The sequence below is a fragment of the Halichoeres trimaculatus genome, unplaced genomic scaffold (assembly GCF_033239565.1).
Source record: "Halichoeres trimaculatus isolate MK-OKI-2021-1 unplaced genomic scaffold, fHalTri1.1 fHalTri1_scaffold_9, whole genome shotgun sequence".
Lineage (NCBI taxonomy): Eukaryota > Metazoa > Chordata > Actinopteri > Labriformes > Labridae > Halichoeres > Halichoeres trimaculatus.
Window position 1 is genome coordinate 22,793,866 of NW_027437188.1, and position 11,359 is coordinate 22,805,224.

At 40.5% G+C, this 11,359-nt stretch overlaps 1 protein-coding gene across 1 annotated transcript; it reads right to left on the bottom strand.

The window, feature by feature from the left end:
* Positions 1-94: 94 nt before the first annotated feature.
* On the bottom strand, positions 95-10,696 carry LOC141798064 (tumor necrosis factor receptor superfamily member 19-like). Its single transcript, XM_074679845.1, has 10 exons — positions 10,273-10,696; positions 9,824-9,897; positions 9,103-9,216; positions 4,643-4,821; positions 4,420-4,505; positions 2,572-2,736; positions 2,272-2,397; positions 1,589-1,691; positions 1,176-1,456; positions 95-828 (listed from the first exon to the last, which is right to left on the bottom strand). Exons 2-9 carry the CDS (start codon positions 9,875-9,877, stop codon positions 1,225-1,227), a joined length of 1,059 nt encoding a protein of 352 aa, XP_074535946.1. The 5' UTR covers positions 9,878-9,897; positions 10,273-10,696; the 3' UTR covers positions 95-828; positions 1,176-1,224.
* Positions 10,697-11,359: the final 663 nt, after the last annotated feature.

Here is an 11,359-nt window from a genome sequence, read left to right on the forward strand (position 1 = left end):
TGCTGGTAATACGCTCTGTTGTCATCTACTGATAAATCATCCCTTTTATGGTTATTTTGGAGGCTTAAGTTGTCTTGCATTCAGACTGTGTTACCTTATACCAGAACAATTTTACTAATAGTTTTTATCAAATCATTTCATGTCATAGAGGATGACCTAACAGAAACCCTATAAATAGGTAACTATACTTAAATATGGGATTCAAAGAACTCATTTATTTAGACACACACTGTGTGGAAACAACAATCCAAAGCAATCTTCACCATAACTGCAGAAAGGAACCAAACATGTCTTTTCTATGTTACACAAATATAAACCTATTAAATATTTTACAATACTTACAACACACTGAATTTTCAAACATTCCTCATTTCATGATTCTATTAAAAACTCAAGTTTTCTTTACACTCAAAGCTTCATAATACCAGCTGCTAGGTCAGAAGAACAGTTTTTATTCTGTGCAGAGGCTCACTTTGATTCACTTTCCTCTGCTGGAGAAGAAACTCCTCAATGTTCGGACTTCATTTGATCCTTCTGGGCCAGTGAGTTCACATTCTGTTTGTTTTATATCTACCCGTGGTTTTCACACATTTCTGTTCCTCAGCAAAGTTTTTTTTATATATATATAAAATTTGTTTCCACCCTTCAACGCAAGACTCTGCAGCCAGCAGCGGGCATGTGCAGCCACACCTGAAAGTAGATGCTGGTCGTCTCTGGTGAGAGGAATCCGGGGCCAGTGAGATATCTGATAAGGAATCCGGCTACAGATGTTAATGTGTTCATGGAGGCTCAAGGCTGGAACACAAGACAGTAGAAATCCATATCATCCTGTAGAGAGCAGGAAGAGAAGCAGTGATTTAAGACATATCAACCCAAAAAGAGCAAGGGGCAAAATTCTAGGAGGAAAGACTCGTCTACATCAAAGGGTTCAAAGTGTTTCCATTACCAGCTGCTCTTCATAGACTCACATAATGCTTCAGGCCAGAATCAAGATTCTTAATAAATCACATTGTACTTCTAAAGTAGGTAAACCTTTCTGTATTTTTCTGAACAATGAGAAATGATTAAGAATAACTGAAGCTATAACTTTTAGTGTGAAAAGTGTGTGTTTGTAATGAACTGTTTTCTGAAACTAGAGTATAAGCACAATCTTTATTCTAACTTCTTTGACTCACCTTCCTGACTTATGAAGTGCTGTCTTGAAGGGAGTGAATCTTTTCAGCATCACTTCTGTTCAGTCTTACAGTTAAAATCCCACTTTGTCTTGCACCTTTCACCTTTATCCATCTCTTTTTCCTCAGTCTGTAGCCTCTCGATGGGTTCAGCGTTACACAGAGTCTGCCCAAGATACTCTGAGGGCTTGAAAATTCCCCTCATCTCAGACGACTCTTTGGAGGGAGAGTCTGGATTTTCCCCACATTGCATGGGGACACCTCCCTCATCCTGGTCTCTTTTTCTGAAGAGCACGCCATAAAAAAGATGTGGTTATTAACTGTGGTTAATATCTACATATAAAAGTAAGACTAACTAAGCTTTTTTTTTTTTTTTAAACTTTATTCCACCATCATCTCGCGCAGGGTTCTCTCACCTGTCACTTGGGCTCATTTGGGACTCGAAGGGCCTCCTCTCTAGGTTTTCATCCAGACCATAACCCTCATCATAGCACAGAGATGGAATCAGATGGACTGGACCTGAACATTACACACAGGTCAGTTTATTCTTGACACGGTGGAAACACACACACCTCCATGAGCCCACTCTTAAAGTGCAGCTTGCAGCTCAATGGCCTAGAGTGGCCATCCTCCTCTGACCTCTGGCACCAAAAAGTCATTTTCAAATTTTAAATTTTAAATCCCAGTAGATCAGCAGTTTGTGAAATACTTAGATCAGCCTGTCATTCAAAGCCACTTAAATCAGCTTTCTCCCTCATTCTGATTTTTGGTTTGAACTTCAACAGGTCATCTTCACCATGTCTGCATACCTAAATGCACTGAGGTGCTGTCATGTGATTGGCTGATAAAATATTTGCACAAATGAGGAGCTGAACCGGCATACCTTATAAAGTGGCTAATAATTGACTATTGGTGTGTTCATATAATAACCAAGTAATTAGATTTGGTATAGAGAACAAAGTAAATACAAGAGGAAAGTGTTCATTAAGCTTTTCTCTTGTCATCAATTTGCAATCTTTGGTTTTAGAAAATATGGGGAAAAAGGAGTATTAATTTTCTCAGTGGCTATTTTTGGACAAAGTTAAGTGCATCAGCGTACCATAGGTGTGTCCAGGGCCCAGGTGACACTGACAGCAAGGCCTCTGAGGAAACTCATGTAGCCAGTGTGGGTCCAGGCAGGACAGCTCTGCTCCACTGTAGGGGTAATCCTGAGCCCTCAGAGAGGCTGCTCAGAGGACAAGAGAAAGTCAGCTGCTGAATTAAACAACAGTTCTTCTCCCAGTAATGTAATGATGGTGTCCTTTATGAGAGTTATTTATTGTCTCAATGAAAAGTTGATCAAAAGCTAATGCCATTTTTGTGCAATAGGAATGATAAACGTGCATATGTTGTGACTTACCACTAGGTTTTCTCTCCAGCAATTGTCTTTTGCAGTAGATGACACACAGGACCATCAGGGCCAGCAGAACAGTGGCCAGAGCACTGCAGATAACTGCAGCCAAGGCCATGTCCTGGGGACTTCCAACCACAGAGGGCAGGAGCACCAAGTTCACACGGCCACTGCCTGCAAGGGATACAAAAGGTCTGTATCAGCCATCAGGGCAAATGAGCACAGTAAACCACCATCACCACCCCAAACTCCTCTAATGTAAGTTGCACAACCCTAAATTCAGACCTTTTTGACTATCTCAAAGACCTCCGCCAGGGATACGGGCAAATCTACTCCTGAGTATGAAACTCTGCCTACAACTCTGAGGATAGGCTGGTTAGGCTCAGAAGTTCCTTAAATTGAACCGTTTCACCAACAAACCACCAACAAAAAGTCTTTCTCCACTGCCTCCCAAACCTGAGTTTTTCCATCCACTAACCTGTTAGCTGCCTCCAAAGCCCACAGGCTTGTCAAGCCCATAAGGCCCCCTTCTTTAACCTCACAGTTCGCTAGATCTGGTTTAAAAGTTTGTGACCATGTTGGATGCCGATGGTTTTCTGGCCACAAACTCTTGGCAGCTGCTTCCAAAACGAAGGTTTTAAACATGGATCACTCAGACTCTGCATTCCCCCTAAGGTGCACCAGTAACTCTTCCATGGGTGGGATTTGGAAGACCTTGCAGACATGGGCCACTGCCAGACATTACCAGCTTACCTTTACCACATGTTAAGATTTGGTGGTCTTTCTACACTTATGAACCACCCATGCTTGAACACTGTGTTTGTTATAGCCAATCTATGATTAGCACATGAGTCTAACAACAAAACACCACTTGGGTCATGATCAATAAGGCCACTCCTCTAACTCAAAGCTGGGATCTTGAGAGTGTCACTCACCCAGCACCTCACATCCACAACTCTGGACAAAGACATCGTCCAACCTTTTTATACACTGCAAAAACTGAAATCTTATCAAGTGTTTTTGTCTTATTTTCAGCACAAAATTCCTTTTTAGACTCAATATGAGCCAAATTCACATGACCAATCCAGAAAAATGTCTTGTTTAAAGTTATTTAAGGACAAAAATGAGGTCTGAATTGCTTGTAACCAGTAAAAAATTCTGCCAATGGAAGAAGAGAAAAGTTACTTGTATTAAGACATTGTTCTAGTCTCAAAGAAATTTTCAAGCATTTTTTTCTTGTTCCATTGGCAGATTTTTTTACTGGTTACTGGTAAGCGATTCAAACCTCATTTTTGTACTCTGATAACTTGAAACAAGACATTTTTCTGGATTGATTAGTTGAAAGTGGCTCATATCGAGTATAATAAGACAATTTTGACTTAAAAAAAGACAAAAACACTTGATAAGATTTCAGTTTTTTGCAGTGTAGAAGTTTGTTTCCAGATTCGGACCTGTCTGTGGTTGTGATCCCAGCTCTATCTGTTTGATAGCACTCTACTTACCACGCCAAGTTACGCTCCTCGCCCACCAAGGAGGTAAACTGGACTGGAAAATGCCAGTCCATAAGGCCCCAGCCCTCCCCATTGCACCCAGACCCAATGCCTATCAAGGCAAGTGGCTGCTCTAAGTCATCTTTTTGGACCAAGCCCAACCTCAAAGACACTCGCTCATTAGAACGAAAAGTGTAGGTAAACTCTCCTGTTAGTTTTATGCAGAAACCCCAAATCACAGCATTATGTTTATAAAAAATAAATACATACAGCATAATCTATGCTAGATGTAAGGCTTTAATCTAATAATCCCTAAGTGGTGTTTGACCAATTTATGCCAGGAGAGAAAAATAAGCAATGTGCTTACAGTGAGGCTCATAGGGTGGTGGAGGTTCCCCACAGATTATACACTCCATGTCTTGGAAACCACTTAACTTGTTCTTCCTGTAATATCTGCGGATGACACAAAAGCATGTTTACAACAAACATAATAACACTCGTATTGAGTTACAAAGTTTTTCTTCTTTGTTGGTGTCAAATGTTATTTCAATTTATAGCCGCTCTCTGCTCATAACGTTTCGTTCTCCTACCCTGGCAGACAGTCACCACACACAGCATTGCTGGTGGTGGAACAGTTCCCCTTCTGAAAGCGGTTGATGAGTCCACAGTCCAGGCAGGGCTTGCACTTCTGCAGGCTGCGGTCCTCTTTAAAGCGACTGCTCCTGCAGGGCACGCATCGGGCATCCTCTCCATAACCAAAGCCACATTCCTGGGAGGATTAATGGGATAAATACACTGGGTAAGAGTTGAAGGTGGTGGTTTGGGGAGATGTGTGGCTGGTGAAAGAAGAGCTTGAATGTTGACTACTGGGGGTCTGGAATTTAAGAATAACCCCTGCTTGTGAGATCAGAGGAGAACAATGGTGTGCCTCTTTAGAGGGGCCATCGTACACTGCCAATAATCTCCCAAGCTCCCTTAGTGTGAATGAGCTGCCTTACGCTGGAAGACCAAGAAAGGCCAAGTATTTAAATAATAAAGGACCTTGAGGACACCCACTGTTGTATTATAGCAATTTTATAGCTTGGTTTTTGTTTGACTCTCTCTTCACGCACTCTTAGTGAGTTTACCATTGATTCAAAAAGCCATCAAGAAAAAGGAAATGCTTCAGGAAGGGCAAAGGATTATGGAGAGGTATCTGGGAAAATGAGATTATTAATATTCTTTTGATGTTTAACAATTGAAAGTGAAAACACAGCTTCAAGGGTAGAAGTTTGACTTAAATTTTGCCCCTTATGCATAGAGGCTATAGTCCTCAAAGCAAGAAGCTCTGGTTCGATTCCAACCCGCGGCCCTTTGCCACAGCACATTCCATACTCCCCCTACTCAGTTTCCTACTCTATCCATTGTGCAACGATTCAGTAAAGGCGCAAAAAGCCCAAAATAAGTGCCAAAAAGCAGCAGTTGGTAATCTCACACTTGACAAATTTTTTGGGAAGATATTCAACTGAGCTTTAAGGTTAGTTGATGTTTTTTAAAGAGAGCATAAAATGTTAAAACACTTTTTCATGTGTTGTTTGACTTCAGCTGCAGTAAAAGAACTTAAAATATATCCTGTTTTTGTTACAAACAGCAACTGGCAGAAATTTTTAAACAGGTAGATTTGGACACCGTTTTAAACAGGAGACTCCACTCCCTGCATAGTTAGTCACAAATATTTATAAATCTAAATTATTGCTTTTATGTTACTGCTTTTTCCCTCTTCTAAATTGATCTCTATTATGTCCATATTAGATAAAACTACAGGTTACCTCTGTGACAAAATCCCATAAACCAGACAGCTAATATTACATTATACCACAAAAGATGAAAACACCCTGCAGTATTGACATAATACAATGGTCATTCATGTTGGCTTCTAAGCAGCTGCCCTCCAGCTGTCCAATGTTTCCACACTGCAATCCAAAGCAGGGAGGACAGATGGGTGATGGAGGTGTGGGCTTCTCATATATCATTAAAGGGAAGCCAACTTCAAACTGCGCTCTTCCCCTCTCTTCTCTTCTCGCCCGTGTCCCGTTTCACTGCCTGGGCATGCAGTCTTGTTGGAATGTGGGCATAAGAGTCTGTCAGGGGGGTTGGTCTGGGAAAGGAGACTGGTAAGAAGGGAAAAGGGAGCTAGAGATGAAGTTGTGATCGGCTATGAGACACAGGGATATCAGTCCTGGTCCCCCTCCGGAGAGCCCGGTATTGAACATTTGGGTCAGGTGTGGCCTATAGTGGTACAGGGAAGGCTCTCATGCTGAGGTGGAGGCAGGGAGTGGGACAGAAAAGGAGGAACAGTGAGGGAGTGGCTGACGAGTGCTAAAAGAGGAAAAGAAAGAGATAACTTTGACTGGGCTGCCTGCTGTACAAGCCAAGATCTCCATTGTCTGAGGAAAATTAATCTCATATTCAACAAGAGAGACTGAAAAAACACCACACCATTGGTCCCTTACCCCGGCACTCAGGCGCCACACAACGTGGCAGTGTTACCCACTTCTACAGAATAAAGGGGCAAGTTTTACCCATAAAACTCTGTCTGTTTAAGACATGAAATGGGTAAAATAAGTAACAACAATGTACACGCTTTCCCAAAGAGACCACTGACAAAATATCCAATTTAGTCTTCTCTCAAGGAATGCCACATTTCTAAGATGTGTAAGGAGCACTTAGGTTACCGTAATGATACTAATATGAAGGCAAGATATCAGCAAGAAGTCTCAGCTGTATTTCAGGCTGATTTAAATACAAAGCTGACCAAAAGCAAGATTATTTCTACTGTAATTCTCTACACTGTCCCTCGATAGTCTAAATGATACTGCTGAACCTGAAAGAGGTGAAAGGAGAGAAGCAGATAGAGGGTGGAGAGCTTGCTAAAACCTGAAGCAGCAGTATGTCTGAGATTAAGAGGAAATCAAACCAAGGGCAGCTAATAATCTGATGTGGCGTTTATGATCAAGTAACTGTTGCATTATGTTAAAGAAATCTTTCTGTTGAGGACAAAAAGTGTGACAGGCTACATTTTTTGAACTGATATACTGTCTTGTGTGAAGCATCTTTGATTTAGACCGTTTTGCTGCTTCTTTCAGTGCCTTCAGAAGATCTCCGCCCTGTGAGTATGCATGTCTGAAAGAAATTGCTGCAGATGTTGACACATCAAAGTTGCCTTTTTTTGCTGCTGGCAGTATTCTTCCATGTACTGCTCAGTGATCTCTTTCATGCTCAACATAAATCACCTAACTGTGTACCCCCTAGACTGTAAATAATTAAGTGAATAACTGTTTTTAATTGAAGTTCTCTTTGTATTACTGTTCCTTTTGGTACATTCAGTGTAGAGGGGCAAACTGATGTTTGTCAGCCCACTTAACAGTCGCTCCAAAGGCAAACTTCCAGAGCAAACTGGGAACACATTCCTCTGGGTTCTCCATGGCAGCTGCACAGAGGGAGATTAAAAGTCTGCTTTCCTCTCAACAGTTAGTCGTGCCACTCAGAGTATGCTCATATTGTCTGGGTAACATAGCGCTACGATCAGAAATTATGGAAGTTGGCCTTAGTTCCTGCCTCGAGCTGACACCCCCTAACTTCTGGGAAAGAATGAGGCAGAGAATTATTAACTCCAACCTCAGTGTAGCTAACACAGAGACTACTGAAGCATTTTATAGAGAGGGCTTAAATGCTTGTGTGCAACAGATGTTTCAAGGGTGAATCTGAACCTGAATCTGGTCATAAACTGTGCCAGAGGGCTGACCAATCAGAGGAGAGGGGGTTTGTAGCAGGGAGCTTTAAAGAGACAGCAGCTAAACAAAACTCTTTAATCATACATTTGAAAATAAAATACAAGTTTTTGTCAAAAATACCTTATGTGACATCTTCTATTCAATAAAGACTAAATATTAAGTAAGGGAGTTCACAAAGGTTGTTGACGGTATCAAAGAAGTATTAATACAGCAAAACAAAATAATATACTTTGAACTTTGCTTTTGATACCTCAAGTAGGGGGGCACTTGAAGATACAGTATTGTGGGCACAGTGTAAAAAACAAACTTGTTGGGGGCAATTGGTTCGATGTAGGGGGTTAATTTTCAAAGACACAAAAACAGAAATAAGGAAAATGTTAAAGAAATTGAAGAAATCCAACTAAATATGCTATGGCATTAAATGTTAACAGAAATTACAAGGAAACCACTTTTGAATGTTCTTGAAATCTTTCTCTATAAATACGCTTTTTCTATAAAATAGTCCTGAGATGGCTGCCCTGGACTGTGTAAAGATCTTGTTTATGTCTCTCATGCTTGGCCATTCAGCTCCTGCAGAGACCCCAAACAAGATTAGTTAAGTTGCTCCAGACTGTACTCTTGATATCATCAGAATTTAATGATATAATAAAAACATTGGCCAACTTCCTATAATTGAAAACTTCTGAGTTGAAAAACAGCATCCAGCAAAAACTGATGCATGACTTTTATCAAAGAGGTTAGCACTCTGGAAGTTTGTTTGCACATAAAAACCTGCGGCTAAGGCGATGGAAGAGACTTTTTTCCAAGTCAAGAGTGCAGCAAGCTTAGGCATGGCTTGCTTCAAACAGTAAAGACAATATGTTGAAGAGGGAGCAATAGGGAAAAACAATGCACCCATTCATCTGCAGAAGGTCAAAAGAATGGGTGTGACTGATTAAAGAAGTGTTTGTAGTCTGCAAAAGCAAAGAGCACATTTTCTTTTCTCTGTATGAAAGAGAGGAAGTAATAAATCACGTTTCATTAAATAAGATACACTTTGATGTGATGTCCTTTCTTTTACGAACTTATCCCTTTTACTTTTTGTAGTACATTATTTTTCTTATCATCGAATTTACCCAGATCTTTTATGGTTATAGGATTTATCCCGAGATTAATTTGGCTCAATACATTTTATCATTTCAAACCACTTTGAAAAATTCTTGGATGTGAATTCAGATCTTCTCTGTTTGAGCTAAAGTTTGCTTGTTCAGATAAGGTGACAAGAAGGAAAGTCTAACCTTTGATAGCTCTTGTCCTGGATCACACTGCTTGCAGGGTTTACAGTTCCCAAACCGGTCCTTGAATTCCAGTTCTCTGCATTCTCTGGTCTCCTCCTCTGCCCAGATAGAAATCTGTATGGGACAAACATCTGAAAAAATCAGACCCCTTCATGGTATCACAGCTTTGTCCATAGCTGAAATAAAACTGATTTAAGGGCCAAAGACTACACCCAGTGCAGTTATCACTAGGTATGGGCTTACCGAGCAGGGTAAAAGCAGAAAAGCATGGAGAAAAATGAAAAATGACTATCAAATCTGTCAGAATGATACGGGCAAAGATGGTACAGATCCTCAGTGTGAGCGTGCTGTAGTGCACGCTGTTCACCTAAGCCATACATTTACATTTCAACAGACACTGGATTGGAACTTGGAAAAAGTAGCATTCCTTTTCATTTTTGTTGATCAGTTTTTTTTTTATCAGCCACTGGTGAAACTATTAGATTTCAACCTTCAGTAAAACACAAGCTGGAAAAAAAATCAACAGTAATAACCCAATTAAACAGATTAAAGCAATAATCATCATCTATCTTGACTGTGTTTTTTTTATGTTTATATGGGACCCAACCATCAATCTTAACTTACTGCTGTTGAGGACAACACAAGACTGTAAGCAAATTGAAAACATAAATTTGTATAAATTGCACATGTTCACCATAAGTAATTTACTAAAAATACTTACCAGGAGTGAATACATGACTTGCAAAGCAAGCATTAGTGATACTGTGCAGACCATTTTGATGAGCTTCTTGTTGCCTGTAGTTGGTGAAAAAGCACAAGTGTGAACAACTGAGGACTTCTCTTCACATTGGCTATTAACATTTCTCTACTGTAATAAAAAAAAAGAAAGAAAATACGTTTAGTTAGTTGGATTGCAGTGTGGAAACATTTTAGTGCTACCTCAAGAAAAGTTTAGTTTATTAGATTTCAATGTTTAAAACAGCATACTAAAGACCTATTGTTTTATGATGCTGCCAGACAGTGTCGAATTGTACTGAGATTAAACACACAGTACATGAGACGTGAGCACAAGAGAAAAATAAAGTTCAAAAAAGTTTCAGAACTTGCTGATTATTTTGTGACTCACCCTGAGTGCAGTGACTGACACAAACTTCAAAAGGCTGTTGTTACCTGCTAAAACGGAGCCTGTCGATCAAGTTTAAGTTGTTCGGGATCCACAACAGACCGGGGACAGTGGCGGTTTGCTTCCCGCACTGGTCTGCTCACCATATCAGCTCTCCTTCCCTGGCCAAGCACAACATGAAGCGTCTGTAGATCGCAAAGAAAGCCACCGCCTGCTGCCCGGATCAAAGACTGGGAGAAACAGAGAGGGGGTGTGGTTTTGGAGACGTGAAGCGTGTCTATCTGATCTGCGATCAGCCCGAGCACATTAAAGACCCGGTCCAACAGGGAGCCAGTCACACACAGTCAGAGCTTAGTCTTGCTAAGACACACATGAGATCAGTTAAAGCGTTTCAGTTTATCTGCTTGGTAATGACAGCCGATTTAGAAACGATGGAGTGAGCTCCCAGAGAGCACCAACAGGGATCCTAACGTTGATTTCTGATGAAAAAAAAAACGAACTGACCCACTTTCGACCAATTTTCAAGCAGCTGATTTGCGGTCACAACACCTGATGACATGGTTTGAAAAATAAAAAGGAGATGAATTATTTTACAAAGTCCTCTAGAAGAAGTCAATAAGAGCGCGCACGTGCAGCCCTGACCACGAGAGCACACGACCTGTGGATGATGACGTAGTTCATTAATGTCTGCTGGCTGACCCAGTCCACAGAATCATGCTCTGCATGTTCCCTCTATTATCACTGCATTAGAAAACGGTGTTGTTTTTAATCACGTTCAGGGGCCTGGAAATCAGAATGCTTTTCTAATATTCTTGTTTTGTTTCTTCTGTTTTAGTAATTGAGATTGCAGACGTTTTTGTTTTTTTTTTTGTTTTTTTTTTATAAGGACCTCTTTCACAATACATGTAATTTTGCCCACAGCCCAACTTTTTGTTTATTGTGTGGTATTTGTAGTACACCCAGATACTCTCAAGAATATACCTTTAGAAAATCCAAAAGTCATCCAGGGCCTGTACTATGACCTATTTTATGATCATTGCCATAGGTGTGAGCCAGGGTGCACACTTTACCCCAAAACTTACTCAAACACAAATAATAAATCATCAAATTGGGTCAAATCACCTTCACTGAAGT